This window comes from Pezoporus flaviventris, unplaced genomic scaffold (assembly GCF_033815535.1).
Source record: "Pezoporus flaviventris isolate CSIRO_AGI_PZ_B2104156 unplaced genomic scaffold, CSIRO_AGI_Pfla_v1 ptg000057l, whole genome shotgun sequence".
Lineage (NCBI taxonomy): Eukaryota > Metazoa > Chordata > Aves > Psittaciformes > Psittacidae > Pezoporus > Pezoporus flaviventris.
Genome location: NW_026892605.1, coordinates 7080497 through 7104560, shown reverse-complemented (window position 1 = coordinate 7104560; position 24064 = coordinate 7080497). Strand labels below are relative to the sequence as shown.

The 24064-nt window shown below is 39.7% G+C and overlaps 1 protein-coding gene across 1 annotated transcript; it reads right to left on the bottom strand.

The window, feature by feature from the left end:
* Positions 1-1325: 1325 nt before the first annotated feature.
* AMACR (alpha-methylacyl-CoA racemase) lies at positions 1326-22144 on the bottom strand. Its single transcript, XM_061469527.1, has 5 exons — positions 21817-22144; positions 19080-19223; positions 16413-16573; positions 10930-11116; positions 1326-2132 (listed from the first exon to the last, which is right to left on the bottom strand). The coding sequence occupies exons 1-5, from the start codon at positions 22064-22066 to the stop codon at positions 1723-1725; spliced, it is 1152 nt and encodes a 383-aa protein (XP_061325511.1). The 5' UTR covers positions 22067-22144; the 3' UTR covers positions 1326-1722.
* Between the last annotated feature and the right edge of the window lie 1920 nt (positions 22145-24064).

Sequence of the window (24064 nt, the reverse complement as noted above, 5' to 3'; positions counted from 1 at the left end):
AGACAGTGATGCCAAGAATACAGAACCCTCATCTCTCAGTTACACAAACATGAACACCAACCAGAATTCCGGTTTCCCGTGGATTGAACAGGATGGCAAAAATCTAGATGTGTCCAGAAAAGGATTTCAATGCACTTCATGTAGATAAGGAAATGAACGTACCTACTGTCCTGAAATGTTAGTGACAGATAAAAAGCATAACAGACGTCTGTCAAACAGCAGCTGGCTGTTATTTTTGTGTACCCGCTGTGTGCCATCCCTAGTACAACCACTTATTTCCTTGGTTCCTCAGAACAAAGGTATCAGGATCACTTACACTCAGAGAAGGCCTTAAAAGAAATCTGTAGTGACATACCAAGACTGTACCCTTTAGATTAGCCACCTGTGTGAGGCAGCTGATCCAACCTGCACTGGAGTTAAAATGAGTCTTTTTAAATTGACTTCAGCAATTTTGGGGTCAAAAGTTATGTGCACTGGAGATTACATCTGATAAGGTTTATTACTGTCCGACATGATCAGATGCAGCTGGGACTAAGCAAATTGTCACCTCTTACTGTAAAGGTATGTAATATTCAGTAATTGCCTTTAGTGTGATTATTAGCTGGAAACTTAAGATGCTTCTGTTGATTGTTTATCTAATTTGTCAGGACCTACTAGGTAAATCTTGCTTTCATGCACGTGTTCATGCAGTAGAATGTAAAAGGTGTTTTTATAGCAACAACACTGACAATTTCAGCATGACACATGTAAAATGAGCTAAAGTCTATGTCATCTTTCAAAGACTTTGTCAGCAACAAACTAATCTTTGGCAAGGTAAACACTGACATAATGAATAAGCACCTCATATCATAATTGCTGACATGTCAGACGAAAGAAAACTATATTAAGGCCATATAACTAATTCTTTTTAAAAGAGGTTTTCTTTTGCCTAGAAGGAGACTGTTTCAAATGATGGTTTAATTTTGAAGGAAATGAAAACCACTGTGGAATAACCACTGTTTACAACCTGTGCAGCTAAGCTGCCTACCATTTCATCCAAAAAGAGAGGAAAGGATTAATACTTGGCTGCTATTTTAAAGTAACAAATTTAATTCTGAAGTGATTTTCTAGGCAAACTGAAATTCCAAATGTAATATAATGAGGAGACTGCATTAAGAAAATGTAGTCAGGCTATTAAATAGAATTACTTTATGATAATAACTCTGCAGCAGCACATAAGAAAACAGCATTATTTCAATGACTGTTTTGGCATGATATGGCAAATGAACTAACATGATAAGAGGAAAAAAGATCCCTTTTCATCAATGAATAAACACCACAACCACTTGTTTAGGAAGAATATAACTCTTATTTTATGAAAAGTAGTGCCTTCATGTAATTACAACCTATATTACAATGCAACAGTGTAACTAAGAATTAAAAGAAACAAATGTTTCACAGGAGACAATATTTAATGAAGAATCTTGAGGATTTTCAGCTGCTTATTAAGCCAGCTGTGTAGATCTTCAGAACACAATCCTGGTGTCATCCCAGACTCCACAACACCCAGGTACACGTGTACACAGCTCCCACTATTTTCAATTAAATTTAGAACTTCAATAACTTTTCTTTAAATTATTTCAAAGCAGTATCATAGAAACATTTTTGTTACATAATTCAATTTTTAATGCATAAAACCTTACTGTATCAGCCTGAAATTTGTCTGATGTACATAGTCAGTGATTATAAATTAGATTTTGGGTTCCTGAATTCTATCACTTTATCAGAATAAAGTTTAGCAATCTCTTGCTTAGTGAATCCATATTCCAGAAGTACCTCTTCCGTGTGTTCTCCTATAAAAGGATCTCTTTTACACGACGGAACAGCAGGCGTCCTTGATAGAAGAGGAGCAGGTCTGGGACTTATCTCTTCCTGATCATTCCTGATAAAAGACCTTCTTTGTTTGTTATGCTGATGTGAGGCAACATCATCAAAGGATAAAACAGGAGTCACACAGGCATCAGTACCATCAAATATATTGCACCACTCAGCTTGTGTCTTCTGTGCGAATACGGATGCAATTTTTTTCTTCATTTTCGGCCAGTCAGAGAAACTCAACTGACTGGGAAGTTTATCTGAATCTAGCCCAAGACCTGAAAGGAGAAGAGCAAAGTTTAACTGTAATATAACTCAGATAAATTACCAAGTGCTACTCACAACTAGGTATGTTTCTCAAGATGCTAATATTTCATAAGCAGTCCAACACAGCAGAGCATATTAGCTAAGAGTCATTTCAAACTTTAGTAGGGTACCTATGAGGGGGAGGGAGCAGGAGAATAAAATGTTCTATTACTTGCAATTAGACTAAACCGCATCAGCTACAGCCTTTTAACTGAGTGTATATAATAAACACTCATTAGTACAAACACTGCATAAGAGTAGCAGCTGCCTAGAAATAACATTTTGTCCTGAGAACATTTTCTACAATAGGTATTGTATTCTCTAGCTGGCAGTAGCAACACAAAAGTCTGCTGGATGAGGCCTTGAGTGATATGGTTTAGTGTGAGGTGTCCCTGCCCATGGCAGGGGTGTTGGAACTTGATGATCTTAAGGTCATTTCCAACCCTAACTATTCTATGATTCTATGATTCTGTGAATGCATTTTGGCTTACAACAATATGCTTCTATCTCATAAAAGCCAGTACATCAGCCAGAGCTGGACATTCAGCAGGCTACTGTGTTTGAAGTCCAACACAACTGGGTTATTTCCATGCCAGAGATGAGAAGATGGTGAGGATGGATATACAGAGGCTCAACGTGCATGAGGTAGCTCAGCTGCAGATGCCCACAGGTTAACTGACTGCTTCTTGACTCCCTCAGTCCAAATGGCCTACAGCAGTGTTTGCTGGCCCCCTCTCTTTAAGCACACTTTCCAGGCACAAACTCTCTACTGCTGCTCTTCCAGAAAATAAAACCCATAGTCCCTGCACTCACTAAGTGCTTAAGAACTCTGCTTCCCAGAAGATCAGCTGCATGGACTAGGTATGCAGTATGCACATCCCTTCTAAGACACAGGAGCAGAAGATGGACACACAGGCTTTGTACCGAAAAATCCCTGAACTAGAGATGTCTTAGGTCCTCAAAATTAAGGGGCATGAACATAGTAGGAAAATTTTAAGAAAAAAAAAGGGATAAGAAGTTAAACTGAGAACTCAGAAAAGCTGGAGAACAACTATCATCATAATGCTTCACAAACAACAAGAAGAGGGAGCTGCTTAGAAAACAACAGCTCTGTGTAAATGGCAAGGAAAATGTGGATTGCTGCAAACACCTGATTTTGAGCATTCTTTTCTGTATCTTTGAATACCTGGTATCAGATTAATGATCTGACTTGCAACTGGTAACAGGCTTGGCTACACTGATCTCCTCTAATCTTTAGCTGCAGGTAGGCAGAAAGAAATCTGTGTACTTCTATTTCTACAGCTTAGTTGTCACTGAGAGTGGTAGACATATAGCTACTGAAACATACAGGGGAGAACAAAGGAAGACAATATCCTTTCTTGTGTTCTTTAAATTCTTTCTTTCTGCTCATAATCTCTACTACATGCACCTCCTGGGGCTCACAGTTTCCCCCAAGTAATCATAGTATTTAAGAATTACACTGTTGAGCACAAGATACTTACTAGCTTTGAAAATGAATATATGTTTTGAAATCTTAACTTTGGTACTGCAAAGGGAAACACAGAGAAATTGCCAGTCTCCAGACTCAGGAATAGAGCCTTGCAGTTGTTCATGTTTAGAAGAAAATCAACACAGTCAAAGACAGAATAAGCATTTTCATAGCTTATTAAGAGATTATACGGGTATCAGGATAAATATTACTACAAGGTAAACATCACTCCTTATCAAGTTACCAAATCGTGTGCACTTTAAATCACTGAACTTACAATCTAGTCTTCATAGCCATTCATATCATCCTAAAAAATGATCAGCTGATGATTACTCATATTTGTTGAGCATCTGTAACTAAAGCTTTCAAATTAACTTTATTATTGATCTTCAAAGTATACTACTAAAGATGTACAGGGCTATATCGCTTTCTTAAGAACTAGGTGAGGCAAATTTATTTTCCACAAAAGCTAAGTAATAACACACTGAGATACTGTCTCAATGCACGAAACACTGTCAGTTGGAAACACTGTTTTGTAAGTATTTATCTGCATATTAATTATTGTTTGGTTTCTAGTAGACAGTCCAACATCAACAGAGCTCTACCATTATCCCATTACACAATTATATTAAAGATCATGCCAGATGGAAAGTTGGCTCAACCTAACCATACAGGCTCTAGCAAAATAGAACAATATGCAGAACCTGGAATTTAGTATTATATGCTCATTTTCCACTGACCACTGAAGACTTCAACTTTAAATAGCATAAACTGACAGCATTTAAGCACTACAACTTCTCATTTTTCAGCTTGTGCTAACCATTTGTGGTGCAGACGAGCAGAATCACAGCAGGAGCGACTGAGTCAACAAGGAAACAATTACACAGCACAGAACTGTTTGGGATACCACAGGATGACATATTTCACCCAACATAATCAAAAGCAAAGTATCTTTTACACAGAATATCTGGTAAAGCAATCACATCTTGTTTCCAAGTTTTTTTTGTCCAAATTTTCATGTATGGATTTTTTGTTTAGAAAAGCCAGGCAAACTGCCCTCTTACAGCTTTGAAATAACTGTTCTTGAAAAATCACAGAATCACCCATAATCATTAGGGTTGGAAGGATTCTCCGGAGATCATTTAGTTCAAGCCCCTGCCAAAGCAGGGCTACCTACAGCAGGTTACACAGGAACACATTCAGGCAGGGTGTGAATGTCTCCAGAGAGGGAGACACCACAACCCCCCTGGGGCAGCCCGTTCCAGTGCTCTGCCACCCTCTGCGTAAAGTTCTTCCTCATCTTGAGGTGAAACTTCTCATGTTTTAGTTTACAGCCATTGCTCCTCATCCTGTCACTGGCCACCACTGAAAAGAGCCTGAAAAATGAAGTCTCCTTATAACAATATAGCTTTAAGTCTCCTTTAAATGCTAGAGTTTTACTGGCATACATCTGCATGTCATTTATTAATGCAACAAATTGATATCTCTGTCACTACAGACCTTCTTAGACAAACTGCAGTAAAATTAGCCACTCATTTCGTGAGACAGACAACAGAAAAATTCATTAGATAGATCTGCAAAGTTGTTTTGATAAGTTGGAAACAAGTAGTTTCTTACAGGATTTCAACCATACTATTTTAAAAGAGTATTTATGATCCCTAGCAGAGGGGTTTTCTTGGTTTAACTTGCTGATTTTGATTTTCTTTTCAAAATCCTATGCTCATGGCATAGTGATTTTGAATTTAGGTTGCCATCATGCATTCCCAAGTAGGGGTATCTTTAATTTTGGCCAAAACCCCAGCCACAACATGTATGACATTGCTCTCTCTCTCTAAATAGAAGTAATTCTCACTCTGAGAAGGAATTGACTTCAGCATATTCCAAGACAGCAGTGAATTTTCACTAAAGTAACCATGTGAAGGTTTTTTTTCTCTGCTCAAAGTTCCTGAAACAAAGTAAGTTTTTGGAAGTTTTAGACAATTCAGTAAAAGGTTGATCAGACCCAGAGCATCACTACAAATGCATCCACAGCCATACTGCAAGTCTACATATTTAATTACCACAACTGCAAATGTTTTGGCACAGCAGTAAGCTGCCCCGCTACAGTATTTGTACAATATGTAAGGCTTATCTTCATAAGTAAACTCAAATAAAACTCAACAGTATATGTAACTGAGGGAATGTAATGATAACTGTTCCTGCACTTTGTTCATCTTAATAACCATGTTGTACTGAATTCAGCACATTAGCAGATTTTTAATACATTACACAATACTTTACAATCACAAAATGAAGAACCGTGTGGAAGTCCTTCGTAATGATGTAATCTATGTTTTTCAAGTGCTTCCTAATTTTTTTTCCTTCTTTTTAAATAGAAGCCACACAATGTAGGAGTATCAAAGTAGTTTGAAAAGAGTACTGTCAAAGTTCACCTTACTAACTTATTGTGTGGTACACTACCTGATAATGCAGAATGAAACAATTACTACTATATACTACTATATACAAAATCATAGAATCATAGAATGGTTTGGGTTAGTAAACTAAGCCTGCGTAGTCCAGATGGATCTCAAAGGCCCTGTAGCTCAGTCAGAGCTGTGAGGTTACAGGAGGATACAGAAGTTATAGCATGAGAAATGTTACTGGCTTTGTTAAGCAAGTCTATTGTACGATCACAGTAGTTTGCTATAATTCATAGAATCATAGAATCATAGAACAGTTAGGGTTAGAAAGGACCTTAAGATCATCTAGTTCCAACCCCCTGCCATGGGCAGGGACACCTCTCACTAAATCATGTCACCCAGTGCTTTCCCCAAACTGGCCTTGAACACCACCAGGGATGGAGCATTCACAACTTCCTTGGGCAACCCATTCCAGTGCCTCACCACTCTCACAGTAAGGAACTTCCCCCTTATATCCAATCTAAACTTCCCTTGTTTAAGTTTTAACCTGTTACCCCTTGTCTTATCACTACAGTCCCCAATGAAGTGTCCCTCTCCAGCATCCTTGTAGGCCCCCTTCAGATAATCTACTGTGTTCTGCATGCCTTTTGTAGCCTGGCTACAGCAATATCAAGCACACAGCTAAAAATCAAGAGAAACCTGCAGAAGCAGTTTACAGGTCAGCTGGAACACATTCTGTCTCTTTCAAAATATTAGTAGCATATGTTTCTTGCATCAGATTTTTCATAAGATGCAAAGGCATTTTAGTTATTTGATGGCTGAATTTTGTAGTAATGAAATTAATATAAGTAAAAGGATTATAGAATGTTAACAGCAAATAGTCTATAGTGAGCCCATATTACACTCTTAATACTACAACTATTATTTACCATATCTTTTTTATATAGCTTCAGTTTCTCACATAACTTTAAAAAAAACAAATTGTACATTTGTGGTAAGCAGAAATTTAATTTTCCCTACCAAGCACAACCTACAAAGCCAATAACCTTCTCGAACAAAGATGTTCTTGGCCGAGGAAGGTGATCCCCCACTGTTGTATCGCTTGTTTGCAAACATGAGTTCTAAGCTACTCAATCTTGAAAAGAAAGTATAGAAGTTACGTAAGAAGTTATTCTACACTTTGCAGTTCTTTGATTCTCGTCAAATCCCTTGGGATTTTTCTACTTGTGGGAAATGTAGTTGGAGAACAAAAGTAAGTGGTAACAAAGTAAAACAGAAGCCTGTAAGTTAGGGAATTTGGAATTTCAACACGTCTTCAGGGACAATGCCTGTATTAAATACAAAGAAAACAAGAAAAGAATATATCTGCTTATTCAAATACCCACGTTTGGCTTAAAGTCATCAAACACTGGCCTGCAGCATTTATGGCTGCAGTATTTTATACTTCTCTACAGATTAAGTTGAATAGCACTTACTTTAAAGCTACAGGAGTGGGGTGGGATGTAAAGTATGTAAGTTTAAAAAGAAAACAAATTCTGTAACTGTCTGGTCTTATTGTCATTCTTCTTCTCAGTGAATCTTTGATGGATGCTCCAGCATTCTCTTATTGATAACTATTACACGGCAAGACTCAGGCTTTTGTCTCTCAACCAGCCAGTCACCTTATCTAGAAAGCAGTGTCTGATGGATGCATGCAGTGGTCAGGCAATACAGCATGATCACTGACTAGTCTCTGTCCTACTTAGACAGCTTTTCACTTAAGAAAATGCTAGAATTCTGAGTTCCTCTTAGTTGTTTCTCAGAAATTTGGAACATAAAGCTGAAGCAGCAACTCAGAATTCATCTGCCTATTTTGGGGCAAGCACATTGGGCAACTTTATGTTCATTTTTCAAAGTATTCCTTATACTTACAACGCATAGGAATAGCTTGATTTTAATAGATAAATTTTAAAAAATAGTTACTCAGCAATAAAGAACTGGTGTGCCTGTCTGTAAGCGGACAACAACTTTGGTCACAGTGCCTGCATGCCAATCTGCAGCTATAATTTAAAAAAAACAAACACACACTACTACCTTCTAAGGAAATTTTGCTTTTTGTCTCTATTTGCATCACAACCTTTGCTTTTTTACAGTCATAAGATCATAAAATGTTTTAGGTTGGGAGGGTTCTTGAAGAGCATCTAGATCCAACCCCCTGCCATGGGCAGGGACACCTTCCCCCAGACCAGGTTGCTCCAAGCCCCATACAACCTGGCCTTGAACACTGCCAGGGATGGGGCAGCCGCAGCTTCTCTTGGCACCTGTACCAGTGCCTCACCACCCTCAGAGGGGAGTATTTTCTTCCTAGTATCTAACCGAAATCTCCCCTCCTCCAGCTTAAATCCATTCCCCCTTGTCCTGCCACTGTATGTCCTTATAAAACGTCAATAATGTTTCTCTCGGGTTTTTTGTATGCATTTGTTGCTTAAAGTATCAGACCAAACTTAAGATTTTTTTCACAATACTGTATTTACAATAAGTGGTCTTTCTTTATTGTATTTTAGGTGCATATTATGAATTATTCATATTTTCACGTGAGAAATATTTATCCCCTTCAGCAGTTACAGTTGCAAGCTTTCTGAAGCAATAAAGTAGTGAGCTAGAGCAGATTCTTCTTGTGGCTTAGGGAATTTTCCTTTCTGGGAGTTCTATTTCAGAAATTCAATTCAGAATTTAAGCCTTTAAGAGTTATAAGGAAGAAAAAGCTGCTTGTGAGAATTGTACTGCTCTTTCACAAACCTTAGGGGTTTTGACTTAAGCTGAGTTGTCTGTTTCAGGCATTAATTCCCTGCTTTGAAGTAGTTTTAAAATGGTACGTTCCAATTTCCACAGTTTATTTCATACTTGTTTTTTTTTAATCCATAATTCTGGTCAGTTCTGCCTGTGAACAGTTTAGTGCTGTTCCAGATAAAATATATTCAAATGCCACTTTATGTCTCTCTGTCCATATTTGGAGAGTACGTTACTTTAGTCACTCCTATATAACGAGAACACAAGGATATGGGTGTTGCAAATATAAGAGTTGGAGATTTAGACATTGCAGAACTGCAAAAGGAACATGATTTCTGAACCATTTGTCACTGCCCTCAGGATTCTGGTTAGCTGAAGTGAAACTAATGTCCTTTTGGTTTTGATTCCCTGCAGTGATTCCCTGCAGAATTAAGAACCCAGTGCTGGATCACACTGCAGTTAATGACATGACATGGCAAGGAAAGTTCTTAAGGGGTCTGAAGGAGGAAACTAAGAAAATACAGAAGCACCTTGGGAGCACCACAGGTTGCAAGAGGACAAAGCCATAATGTATAGAAGAAGATCTCTCTTTGGGATCCTGCTCACCAACTGCATACCCCACCTTGCAGCCCCACAACTTCATTTCATTTTACCATGCTCCTGAACTTCAACATCTCCTGGAAATGCAGGCCCTGAGGAGTGTCCCCTCCCAACCTCCCCCCAGTTTTATTGCTGAGACAATATGGTCTCATATGGTCACTATATGGTGTGGAACACCCCTTGGGTCATTTGGGGTCAGCTGTCCTGGCTGTGCTCCCTCTCAACTCCTTGTGCACCCCCAGCCTCCTCACTTAGTGTGAGAAGCAGAAAAGGCCTTGGCTCTGTATAAGCACTGCTGAGCAGTAACTAAACCATCCATGTGCTATCAGCACAATCCTCAGTACAAATCCAAAACATCAGCCCATACAAGCTTCTACAAAGAAACTGAACTCCATCACAGCCAAAACCAGTACAGGTATCCATGCCGAAATTCAAGGAATAATCAGTGTGCAGAGACTGAACAAGAATCAGGAGCTACTCCACTGACACCCTCACTCAGCAGAGGTTTAGCACACGCACATACAAAAATAGTTCATATAACAACTAGGTACATCCACTTTAGCTATGTCCTTTGTTAGTATTCCTTCTACTCAGCAAAACTAAAACTAGATTGAGAACGTATATCCTTCATATTCAGAATAATGGAAATAGAATAAATCTGAAATTATATTGATTTTTTTTTGTATTTTCATGAAATCTGTACAGAAAGCATTGCAATCTACCAAAGGAGCACAACAGAAGAAATTATTTTTAAATTAAATAACTGTTAAGAAGCTAAGAGCACATCTGATTTAAAAGCTTGCAGTACACAAACAGGTCAGAAATACAGAGGCACCTGCAAATTTGTTTTACCTTCAGAAAATTATTTTTCATGACCATTCTAATTTTTCAGATAAACCATATTTTACATTCATACTTAAAGACTCTCCTGTCAAATACAAAAATTATATCTACAAGTGGACACTAAAAGGCCCTCTTGAAATTGTGTGGTGGAAATTAATTTATAAAGCTGATTTTGCTGCTGGAAAAAATCTGTTCTATCAAGAAATACTATGAATTACTTCCAATGAGCATTCATTTCTGAAGCAATTGAAATAGCTTCTTTTTAAAAAGAATTACATCAAAAACACCTAAAATTGCTTGAAATTTCATATGCAATACTAAAGAATTAGGTCTCATTTTTGAAGTACATTCACAATCCCTTGAAAAAATTGGTTTTCCAAAACAGTTATTTAGTGCTCCAGCCACATCACAGGCAAACCTTCCTGTAACTACAGAAGAAAACCTGCAATTTAAGAGTAGTTTCTGAAGGTAAGGTGAAGAAGGGATGAAAAAAGAAAGAAACCAAATACTAGAAGAGACTTAACTAAAGTGCTATGCTACTACCCAATTCATTTCAACAAGAGTTTGGCTTTTAGAAAGAAATCAACATAACCAATGTAATGAATCAGTAAAGAATTAACTGAATCATGCTTTGCTAATGTGACAAAACTGCTCCGAGCTACTTACCCTTTATTAACTGCTCATAGAATTGAGGCTCAATGGCACCAACAGCCACAAACTTTCCATCAGAGGTCTTGTAGGTTTCATAAAAAGGTGCACCACTATCTAGCATGTTCTCACCTCGAGGTCTGTTCCAAAGTCCCAGATTCTGTGATTTCCACAGGAAAGAACTTATGTATGCTACTCCTTCCACCTTGAAGGTTCAAAGGAAAAAGCAACAGCTTCAGTAAATTATCTGGCATGTTACCTTAATTCTACATAAAACAAAACAGCAAAAACCCTACTGCCAGTTCAGTCCTTTGTTAAGATTTTTAATGACAAGATCTCTTGTAAGCAGCTTGATTTCTTAAAATTCTACATTACTGGTCATATTGCGTATGTGAAGTCATCTAGAGTTAGAGAATAAGAAGGAGCATAAATGTAATAATGCAGCTTCAGATGGATAACACACTTTCAACATACAAAGTTCGTTAGTTTAGCAAGTTTGCAAACACTAGTAATCCAAGGAGAACTACTCACAAAGAGAATATAAGTAATTTTAGGTGATGGAACAAGCTTTTTGGTGCTACAGAACATTAAGTAATGTGACAGTCCTCTGGAAATCAAGATGTCTATACCAGTCCGTTAAGTATCAAATTTTTTATCTTAACATTACTTCTTTGAAGATACAGATTATAAAGAGACTGCTATTTTTAGAAGAAAACTGGAAGGAAATCAAAGGTTAAGGCTCTCTTATATCATGGGAACTGGGAAGCTCATCTCCATCATAAAGTTAAAACAGAAATTATTCTCCTACTCTCATTGCTGGCAGGTACACAGACATAAGGTTATCCTAAATAGGTAAGTGTTCGATGCATATGGCACTAAAAGAAAAATTATTAAACCCGTTCACTCCTTAAAATTTTGGCTATGTGGAGTACAACCATATGAAAATTTAGTTTGTTCAACCTTTCAGTAATTCTCAAGCTTGTACCAGTCTTCCCAAGCAAAATCACATCCTACAGTTCTGCTCACCGGCAGCATCCATTCTGTTTTTACAACTGCATTAGAAAAACTGTGAGAGAAGGTGAGGCAGTAACAGCACCAGTCAGAAACATTGCAGTGGAACAGAGGAAAACATGAGCTGTATTGTTTTGAATATCGTTTTGATTCACACATTTTCAGCTGTGCAAAATTAACCTAATGTTGTCTATAGAGAAAATCACACAGATTGGACCAAAATAAAAAGCCACTGAATTTTCATGTGGAAAGGTTTATTAGTTTCTACCTTTCTAAGCAAGAATTTAAAGCATGCAAATCTTTGAAGTATGCCTGCACGAAAGCTTCTTCATTTAATGTGTATCACTTGGTGTCTTTATGAAGTACCTGCCACAAGGAGGACAGGAACACTTTTGCCCTACTTGTCATATGTTAAAGTCAGTTAAAATACTTTTGTATGAGAAAATACTGTATACCTTCCCCTATATGTTTGCAAAATGATTGCAGGGATATCAAAACAGTGCTTTACTAATGATCTGTTACACTGCTCACACTGACAAAAAAACCCCACTAACAAACAACAAACCAAACCAACCCCCCCCCAATATCTAAAGTAAGGTTTCATTTCATAATAATAGAAGGGAATAATATCAGAATAAGCTCTAACTGCAAATTAGATTTTGGTTCTGACCAAATAATAGATAGGGATAATATCAGAATAAGCTCTAACTGCAAATTAGATTTTGGTTCTGACAGAACTACTTAATACCTATATACAATGCTACTTGCCCTGGAAACACTTAAAAGTAAAATAGCATGTGGTTTGGACTAGTATAGGGGATTACAGAAATATCCTGGTTGGACAACTGGACAGATAGGTTCCACCTGAGGCCCACTGCAATTCAGAGACAAGTATAAAGGTGTCTAACAGCAGCAGCAAAGCTCCAAAGGCACATCACACACACACTAATGTCACTTTCTTTCAAAAAATGAAAAGCACAACATGGGGAGACTCCACTTAAGCCATGGGGAGACTGCAAAGTGATTACAGTAACAGTTATAGGTTTCACTTAATGGTTGCCTCATGCTAATAGCAGTCTCTGAAGCAGGGACAAGAATTCAGAGGCACTGGGTGACCTGACCTGTCTGCTACATGTCTTCTGTTCCTTCTTCAAAGTGAAGGAGTTCAAACAAAGCTGAGAATGATTCCGTATCAAACTCATCTTTATCCTCATGACAAAAGAATGCCTCAAGGGTGTAAAAGCTTTGGTTTTGAATATCTCCAGGCTGAGAAAAACCTGGAACCCCAGACTTCCATTGAACAGCTCAATGCTCTTGCCATGGGGCTATTGCACAAGCTGTCATTACCACCATCATCTCCTGCAGCTATCTTTTCACAAAGAGTGAGTCACATTTAATCAGATGCCTACCATCAGAAGACACTGTCTGAATTTGGAGTGAACCTGAAGTACGGCCCTGACTCACATGCCTCTATTTCAGTATGGTGCAGCAGTGCAGATGTACAATTGTGCCTACTGTATCACATTGCAGGGTCCACCCCACATCCTACTCAGCACATGGGAACTACGAGGCCCACTCTAAGAAATGTATGATACCCCTAGAGTCAATGAGAAGAGACAGCAACTAACATAAACCAATTCAGACCAGGCATTTCATTCTTCTAAGGTAGACAGCTGAAACACAGGATCCAGCATCTACTTTTTGCACAGGGCAACAATAACACTGGACACTGCAATTAGGTAATGGAATTTTAGCCCTTAGCCTGATCCTCTGTATGCAATTTTTGTACCAGTTTAGTTTCACCAAGTAGAGGGCTTCCTTGTGTGTATTTTACTGATTGTTAAGAATGCTCACAAGCCATTTTTCAGCTTTCAGCACAGTAATTAGAAATAAAAGATAAATAACAAACTGTTCTATTGCAAAAAATCAGATCTCAATCTAGAACTACTAACCTCAAAGACAATGAATAATTACGTTTTTAGATTACTTCAGAAAAATAGACATTGTAATAAGTGGGAAAAAAACCAAACAAGAGGTCAGTAAAACAATCCATGAAGATGAAAATTTAACAAAAGTAATCCTGAAGACACAAAGCTGCTGAAACAGAAATTCAGCTTCCCTATTCTGCCACAGAAAATTCCACCATGTGTCAGAGTCCTTAGGTATTCAGGCTACCTGAACTGTGCAACAACTTAAGTAATAGGCCTTTAAAGTAAAAAAGAATGTTAAAATGACAGCTGAAATGATGCTGTGTTTCGCTTTTGAAAATATCTACTTCCATGAAAGAAGTTTAAGATATAAAAACAGGCTCATCAACCCAGTCTATTTAACTGTCTTTGCTGTTGATGGGGCATGTATGGTTCTCATTAACTGCTCACTGAAAGTCTTCTCAAGTGAAAGGAATGTAACAATACGCCAGATAAAGTACGTTTTGTAATAGTGGACAATACCCCTCCATTTCACAGGACACCAGAAACATCAGCAGAGAACTGTAAATTCCACATCTACAATGAGACAAGAAAAAATTGAAAGAGGGAAGTTTTGAGGGCTTAAAAAAAAACCCACAAAAAGCCGTTACAAATTCCATTCCCAGTAAGCCACAGATCTCATTAGGACATTAGCAGGCTTACATTGATTCTTCTTATAACAAATTCTTTTAATAATTTAAAGTACCAATAGTGAGAATAAGGTAATACTCTAAACTGCAAGAAATATCTTTTTAAATATTTGAAGACCTGTCACAATTCTCCACAGTTCTCGCTTCACAAATATGCAGACTCCATCAATTTTCCTTTGTAGCTCATGTATTTAGGCTCAGGTCACTTTTGTTGTATTTATTTGACTTCCTCAAATTGACCTTAGAAATGTTGAATAGAAACTTTGCTGACTCTACTTCCTGTTTATATATCCCAATACAGTGTGCATGTGTTTTACAACAACATGATATTGTTCACTCATGTTCAGCTTGTGACTACTATAAACCCCCAGGATTGTACTTTAGCCAATTGTTTTCATACAGCCTTTGTGCAGCTAATTGTTTCTGCCTAGAAGAACTACAGAGCAGTGGTCTCCATGAATTTCAGCCAATTTTCTTCAGGTCATTTCTCCAACTTGACAAGGTCATTTTCAGTACTAATCCAAGTGTTCAACATTCCTGTAGCTCTTCCCACATGCATAGAATAACTCATCCGTTATTCAGCTTATTGGAGAAAACACTAAGAGATATTTGTAGAATTCAACTTCGTAAGCTTTTTGTTTTGACAATCAATTACTAACAACTATTGTCAAGGTAAAAACATTAGACCAGTTTTGCACTGATCCCATAGGATTTTTATGTAGACCATAATGCTGTGGCCTGCTTCTGAGAATGTCATATGAATTTGCCAAAAATTTTTTCAAGTAAGCTAAGATCTCTTGCTATGCTTTTCTTTACAAGACCTCTTCAACAAAGCTATTCTGTTCAAATAATGTATTATTTTTAAATTTATATTTAAGTCCAAATCATAGCCTTCATTCTACCATAACACTTTGGAGGGAGGTCAGATTTTAATTGCAATGATCTTTAAAAACAGAGACAGAGAGAAAAACCACTTGCAGGTAATGAAGGTTTCAAGGATAAATATAAATGTGAATTTTTCCTCTTTGTCTAAGTGGGTAGCCTTAACGCGAAGTGTTTGAAACTGACTTCTTGGCAATAATCCATAGCAGTGTAATTATTCTAGGGAGCAGTGGCTATAGTAAGCCATGACATGACCTGTCATAAATTCATAACCAGATGTACCTTGGATAAAGCTAATGTAATTCTTTATTAGGTTTGTCATTTTTGCTATTATTCATGATATTAATCATAGAATCACAGAACAGTTTGGGTAGGAAAGGACCTTAAAGATCATTTAGTTCCAATCCCCTGCCATGGGCAGTGACAACTTCCACTAGACAAGTTGCTCCAAGCCCTGTCCAATTTGGCCTTAAACACTGCCAGGGATGGGGCAGACACAGCTTCTCTGCACGACCTGTTCCAGTGTCTCCCCACCCTCATAGTAAACAACTTCTTCCTAATGTTTAAATTTCCCCTCTTTCATTTTATAGCCATTCCCCTTTGTCCTATCCCTACATGCCCTTGTAAAAAGTCCCTCTCCAGCCTTATTGGAGGCCTATTTCCATACACCAAACTTACTCATCAAATATACACAGCTAGTATTTTCTGAAGAAGGCAGATTGGAAAAAAAGACAGGGAATGGCACAGGGTTACAGCTGCAGTATGTGTCCCACATCATAAGGATGTTATGGCAACACTGATATGTGAAAACTGCTTGTACATGAATGAATAGCCATTTTATGAGATTGCTTACTTCCCCTTTCCCAAGTTCTCAATCTTAAACCTTATAAAGTTTTACCTTAAAAGCTCAGAATTCCTCCCTTTTACAGAGTTAAAGTAGGAAAAATGCAAACAAGTAAACCTAAGAAATTCTATTTGAGACCAAACTTACCATACTTGCATCAATGATCTGCCCCTTGCCAGATTTGGTACGTTCATAGAGAGCTGTAATAATGCCCAGTGCACATATGACACCTCCACCAGCAAAATCAGCTAGGAGGTTTAAGGGTGCATAAGGATTTTCATCTTTTCTACCCATCTTTGACAGCACACCTGACAGTAGAGCAAAAAAAGCAAGCATAAGCATAAAATTCACTATAAATACTCACTTTCACATTTCATTCTTTTTCATCTGTGCAAGTAAAACAAGGGATAAAGCAAACTTCTAACAACAGTTTTCTGTCTCAGCTGTTTCTTAGCAAACAGTTAATCTTTCGTTTGTAAAGTATGCAATATATGAAATCATATTAGTGAAGATGCATTTAATTAAAGAGATTTTAATAAAACTCTTGGAAATAAACCATTGATAATTCAGCTATATGGACAAAATTTCATCCAAAAGACCTGGTGTGCAGTAAGTCTATATTACTGCTTTGTACACACATAGAACCTCCCCTGTAAGAACTCAATAGGCATTATGAACATGTCTCAAAGCAACTTTGGTAAATTGTACTTCTTTTAATCTTTTAAGTAAAGAATGCAGATGTAGTCTTCTCTGAAAACCCATCACAACACATGATTTTACACCAACAACTGCACTTCAGTACTATCCTCCCTCTTCAACTACCCTTGGAAAAAAAAAAGGTTGCATACAGGAGGAATGGGTGAATAACACAGAAAGATTACCTCTTATTACATGCAACACAGACACAGAGAACCTGTGTTTAAGCAGAAATGGAACGGAATAGAGCAAAGGCTAAGGCAGTTTACTTCAGATGGAGCTCTTAATCTGCTAGCTTTTCTCTGCCATCCTGAACCACCTCTTTAATGTCACCTCACTCTTTGTAGCTCCCTCACAGTAATTCCCTTTTGGCCAGCAAGATGCTCTGCAGTATAGCCCCATGTCCCTTGTGCCTGTAGCCTCAAGTCTGAGACTTGCAGCATACATGGTCAGCCTCCTGAGAACTGCCTGACCTGATGCACTGTTTAGCTAGCTAATGGTTTGATGAACACAAGCGCAAGCAACTGAATGCACAGTATAAATAAGTTTCCAAAGCCTGCAGTGCAAACAAACCCAGTCACTGACTGAAACCTCACTTTTAATAGTCAAAAGGTCATCAGAGGCACCAGCAGATTAATGTATTAACTTACAGCTGGAGTTTCTAATGCAGCCTATTTTTTTTTTTAGTTAAAGAAATCCAAAGCTCATCTGGAAAATACTCAGGATACACATTCTCTTTTTTTGAGGAATGTTGCCTCCTAAACACCTTGTCCCATTTCCTTCAAAAAGGCAGAAAACAATTGACTGTGAAATTTCACGCAAAATTATTAAATTTTAGGGAGACAGCATTAACCAAAATACTGATTAAATCATCTCCAGAGGAAAAAAACAAAAAAACCAAAACCCTGAACAAGAAACCCACATTTCCTTCCTTTTGTAAACAGAAAGCACTACAATCTGAGGTAGCGACGACTATACTGTCTCTGTACTGTCTCCCTATGCTAATAACAAAGAAAAATGTCATAATACTTTAAAATTACCTGGACATGAAGTCAAAAGTGTTTCAAATGAGGCAACATTCCTTTTACTCTTTTTTATTCTCTGACAATTTAAATACTGAGAAGACCTTTAGCCCTTTGCTAGAGAAATGTAATTCCACTGACTATAGCAGGTGATACTGAATCACCATATTTGCAGTGCTTCTACTCTGGCCTTTGTTTAGGGCTAAAAGAAATGCTTTATGCAGTGGAAAGCCAAGAAGTTTTGGGCCACTTCCTCTCCTCTCTCACAGGCTGGGAGAAGCAGCGGAGACAGAAGTACTGTGAACACTAGTCAATTGGATGATGCATGACACACTGACTGCTATCACCACAGTAGGGTAATTTTGTTATTGTTTGTTACTGCATACTTGGAGGAACAACATACTGTCTCCAGCTTAAGGAAACACAGAATTGCCACTTCAAGCCCACCTTCCTTTCACTTGGTATCAATGGAGGGATATTTACAGCAGATACGCACAAGAGCTCACATGGGTGAGGCTGCCTAGTTTTTCTTTGCTCAAAAAGAGCTGCTCACAAACATGGAGAATAATCTGCAGCCTTTTGGGGATTATAAACATACAGATTTTATAGGAAAGAGGCCCTGAAGAAAGGCAAAAAGGCATAAAAACTTCAGTCCTCTCTTCAAAGAGAAAAACTTTATTCAGCTAAAACAGCACAAAGGAAGGAAAATGCCATACAGCCTCACTGCCAAAACTAACAGCCTGTCCAGGCCATGTTTGCTCCTTTCTTTTGCTTTTTTTTTGCATTTGTTGAATCACTTAATGAAATGCTTCACCTCAATATCCTGACAAGAAAAACATCCTCATTTCTCCTGGCCAGTTTCTAATGTTTGAAGGAGCTTACAGAGGGATTAAGCAAGTATCATAGCTGACTGGGGAGAAAGGAGGAGAGAGGTGGAGGGAGAAAAGAAAGAAACTCTCACTGACAGACACTGCTCAGCTGTTTCATCAGACTGCATATCAGGTAATTTGAGCTATCTGCAAATAACCTCTCGATAAATTCTTGAGTCTTAAGAGGGAGAGGTAGAGCTTACCTGTCAGGAAATTTTACAGCCTACCTGATAAAGCCAAATAATTGATGTCATGCCCTGCTGACTTAGCATATTTTCCTGTCTGGCCAAATCCAGTAAGTCTAGCATAGATGAGTCTGGGATTCTCCTGCAGAAGTGCATGTGGACCAAGCCCAAGTTTTTCCATGACACCTTAAAAAGACAAAGACAGAGAATCCTAACTCACATTTATTTTTCGTAAAACTCAAAAGGTCCACGGTTCAAAGTTAAATCATACAACAACAAAACTGAATAGCAATTTATGAACGAATGGATGATAATTCAGTAGCCATATTACAGCAGAACCAACCAGAATGTTATAAATTACCAACATATGTATACACACAGACTTTTTTGATACAAGTCAATTAAACAGATATGAAGCTTTTTTTTTTTTCCTTAGGATCCTTTCTTCTTTTCAGATCTTTTTCCTGTTTTACTTCTCCAAAAGACTGCCAGGCAGCTTGTTGTAATCCATGTACTGCTGAACGAGAGAAAGCTACCAAAGGCTTGTTAAAAAAAAAAAAAAGAGAGAGAGAGAAAGAGAGAAAAGAGCAAACTTTTATATTTTTCACAGTAAAATGACCTGAAATTGCTTTTATCTTTCCCTGGAATATACTTTCCTCACCATATTAGCCTCTCAGTATTCTGTGTGATCTTGCATCATTCAACTCACTGATGTGGATGGACGATGCTAGTATTCCACAAAATTATTTGTTACAACTGCACAAAAGAAAACACGTTGTTTTGTAACACAGAGACTCAGGAACCTTCAGAAATCAATGAAATGTAAGTTTGGTCAGCACGGAGTTACAGTTAATCAAGGCTAAAATTTTGATGTTGCAGCCTAAAATTGTGGGTTTATATGAAGTAAATTCAAATTGCAAATAAATGAAAGATTTTAATTGGCTTAGTGCAGCTTGGCCAGACTATGCTCTATAATCTACACTGGCACTGCAGAGAGACACATTTTGGAGGGGGACAGCATAATGTCAATGCCTGTTCTACTCCAGAATTTATTACTGCAACTTGTTTCACAGGCTAGCCCATAATATTGCTAAATATTTAATAGATCCTTGAGATCCATTTCTACTGTATTTCTTACTGGGCAGTGACAGATTAACGCCAGGGAGAATTATACAGTGAAATTTAGTAAAGAGCAGGATTTTCAAAACACAGGTGAGAACTGAGTGCCAAATACCCCCTGGTATTAGAAAGTCATTGTCCAAAGGTCAACAGTACCCATGTATTTAAAGAAACTCTCCCGTCACTTGTGTCTTCATCTTTTCATTGGTTCACACTAGCTTCATGCTCAATCACAGATTTGCCTAGCTCAGTTACAAGCCCACAAAGCCTAACGTCCAGTTACAAAATTATCTGCAATTTCAGATTAAAGAACAAAACAAAAACAAAAAACCAAATGCCTACGTAATCGAAGAAAACAGAAACTTCCACTAGAAAACAGACAACTAGCTACAATGAAAAACAGGATTTAATGTCTTAATTTTGGTTGCACAGCTTCTGAGGAACTGAACAAAAAATCTTAGGGTAAAAAACATCACAACCATGAACCCATTTTCAGAATGCAAAGCATTATCCATGACACAGGATATATAAGCGTTTTTATAATGTGTGATGTTTAACTGACAGAGCCTTCTATTTCTCAGCTGACTTCAGAAACCCCAAAACACTTCAGTTAGCTCCTCACTGAAGCATGATCACAGGATGGTCTGGGTTGGAAGGGACCTTTAAAGGTCATCCAGTCCAACCCCGCCTACCATGAGCAGGCCATCTTCAATGAGATCTGGTTGCTCAGAGCTCTGTCCAATCTGACTTTGATGATACTCTTCCTAACACAACAGCATCTTCAAGGAGCAGCACAGATACTGAAATCCCCCATGCATAAGCATGAGTGCCTGTGTATGGTTTATAGAAGCATGTTAAATCTGTTGTCTTCAGAGTAATGGAGTAGAGAAGGCTCAGGGGAGAACTTATTGCTCTCTACAACTACCTGAAAGGAAGAGAGGTAGGTCTCTTCTCCCCAGTAACAAGCAATAAGACAAGAATTAACAGCCTCAAGCTGCACTAGGGGAAGCTTAGACTGGATATTAGGAAAACTTTCTTCACCAAGAGGGTGCTCAGGCATTGGAACAGGCTGCCCAGCGCACTGGTGGAATCACTGTCCCTGCAAGTGTTCAAAAACCATGTAAGGCTCTCAATGATACAGTTTAGGGATGGATTTGGCAGCCCTGGGGTAGTGGTTGGACTTGATGACCTTAAAGGCCTTTTCCAACCTGAGTCTATGAATCATACGCTTTGAGAGCTGGACCACTATCTGCTACATCTTAGTCACAAGCTAACCTTACAAATCAGCAGGCCTGACAATCACTGCAGGACCAATGCCCCCGCTCTGTGCACAGCTCCTCAGCTCAGCCAAACCCTTGTGCCACCCAGAACTATTTATTCAGTGTGTCTGTCAGTGGGGCAACCCCTTGTTCAGCCAGCTGGCTGAGCACCTTCCACGGCTTCTTCCCTGGGCCGCTGCAGGGCCGCTGCGATCCACAAACCCCAGTACGCCCCGCAGCGGTCTTCACCCGACATAACCCGGCAGACGCTGCTCCCTTCCCTCAAGCCCCTCAGCACCGCACCCCACGGCCCCCTCACGGCCACGCACGCGATCCCCACCTTCGGGCAGCCCCGCTCCCATTACCCTACCCCGCTCCTCCCCGGGCCGTCCCCGCCTCACCGTGGCGGAAGGGCTCGATGAGCACGTCCGCCGCGCAGCACAGCCGCCGCAGCGCCGCGGCGCCCGGGGGCCGCTTGAGGTCGAGCGCCAAGGAGCGCTTGCCGCGGCCCTGCACGTCGGTGGAGACGGCGGAGCGGGGAGCCCGGTCCACCCGCACCACGCTGGCGCCGAAGTCGGCGAGGATCATGCCGCAGAGCGGCGCCGGCGCCAAGCCGGCCAGCTCCAGCACCCGCACTCCGCTTAGCGCCATGGCGGCTGATGTCTGCCGAGCGCCGAGATATCGATCCCCGCCGCCGCTCTGCCCGCGCCGAGGCGGTTCCGGGGATGGGCTCGGCGGCCCCCGCGCCCTCGGGTGCCGCGGGAGGAGCGCGCTGTGCTAGGCAGCGCTGTTCCCTTGCCTGTCCCCGGGGGCTGAGGAGGCTCGACGGGCAGCTCGCCAGTGGAGACAGCCTGTGCTGTCCCGCCGCCGCATCGCTTGAGCTCTGGGCTGCCTGGTGTTAGCCCTCCGCACCGTGGGGTAACAAGAAACAGGTATTCTCCTGCCGCACCTCAATCTCCCTTGGTCATACTGTGGAGTGTTAGGGAAAGAGATGATTAAAACGTGGGGTGTTTTTTCACCAGATGTACTTTCAAACTGGGCTGTGTGATCCTGCTGCTCCTGCTCCATCGGCCGTGAGCAGGTCCCCCTGTCTCCTCGGGGGACAGAGCCCACCACTGTGGTACTGATGTCTTCAGCAGCCCCTGAGCAGTCTGGTCAGGACAGGGCTGCCACTGGGATCTTAAATAAACACAGATTTTAATCAGATCTTGATGCTTGCAGTTCACCTGTGCGGAGCCTTTCGCTCAGCAGTGCCACAGAGAGGAGGCCATCAGCCATCTGCTGGCCAAAAGTGTTGCGGGGCTTCAGCCAGAAATGCCTCCTGTTTCCCCTCCGCAGAGCACAGGGGTTTTATGTTTGATTAAATCAGACCAGGTTTAATAAAGCCCACATTCACACACAGCTGCTGTTTTAGTGCAGCCTGCCAGAAATGGAGCCATGTTTGACTGGAGGCCGTGGTGGTTTTGTTTTTGTTTAGGCTGCTCACAGGAGCAGACATCCATCTAGGAGAGGTGATGAAACAGGCATTGAATTAATGCAACTTTTCAAAACTGTGGCTTGTTCCCCATGTTTCAATTAGAAGACAGAGCAAAGAGAGCCTTAAAATCAATTCCATGGTCATTTTATTGATTTCTTTAAAGTTGCTGGGCTCCCAAAGTGTGTAAGGCTGCAAATATGAATGCAGAATTTGTTCAAACTCTACAATAACAGAAGAGGTCTATAGCCAGAATAGCTGTCATTTTGCAGGTAGACACCTGGTCCTGCAATGCAGGTATTTGTTGTATCCATGGCCATGGTGCCACCCACAAGAAATGGTGGGGAGAACAATATGTGCATTTTCATTCAAATGAAGTTGGTTTGTTTTATTTATTATCCATCTGTCCAACAGCCACTATTCCATGGAAAGGTTTGTTTCCAAGGCATCATCATGTTACTGGGACAATGCATTTCTTTAAATTATTTTCAGTTTCATTTATCCCCTCTCACCTTTGGGTCTTGGAGTTTGTGTTGAATAGGAACAGGCAATTCTGTTGTGTAGCCTTCTTTCATTTCACCTGCCCCTGTTTATTTTGTTACATCCAAATAGCACCATAATCACAAACACACTCGATAATGTCTGGATTTTGCTATGGTTTAACTGAGTAGCCCTTTGCACTTGTCCTTTTTGTTGTCATGCCCCATTACAATGGGTATTCTGTGACAGAAACATTCGTGTCAGGACCTTATTAAATTCTTTCCGTTTCAGGGAGGTGAGAGCAGCATATTATGGAAAAAAAAATGTATTTCAAGAGACTATGAAATAAACAGGCATAAGAAAGACAGAAATTCCAATTAACCAAGAGATGAGGCAGATGATTTGAATCCAGTAAACTCTCCTGAACCAGCAAGCTGGGCAGCAGAAAATATATGTTAAAAACGAGGAGCAATCCCCTAGCATGGGCTTGCAGTAAAAATGGTACCTATGCAATACCATTTAATCTACATCATTAATATGCAGCAGCAAGTAGGTGGCTATGTGAATTCAGCTCTGGAGAGGCAGTGAGTAGAGGAAAGGAGATTGGAGGTTACAACCCCAGTGTGTGTGGCAGGACACTTGGTTGTGTTTCACACCTTGTCAGACTGCTTTGTGAGCTTTATTGAATTACATCA

Coding starts and splice junctions, on each gene's coding strand:
- AMACR (XM_061469527.1), bottom strand. CDS start 22,066: ATGGCGCTAAGCGGAGTGCGGGTGCTGGAGCTGGCCGGCTTGGCGCCG. Junction 16,574..19,079: donor CAATTATTTGGCTTTATCAG/GTAGGCTGTAAA, acceptor CTCTACTGTCAG/GTGTGCTGTCAAAGATGGGT. Junction 11,117..16,412: donor AGATCATTGATGCAAGTATG/GTAAGTTTGGTC, acceptor TGAACCTTCAAG/GTGGAAGGAGTAGCATACAT.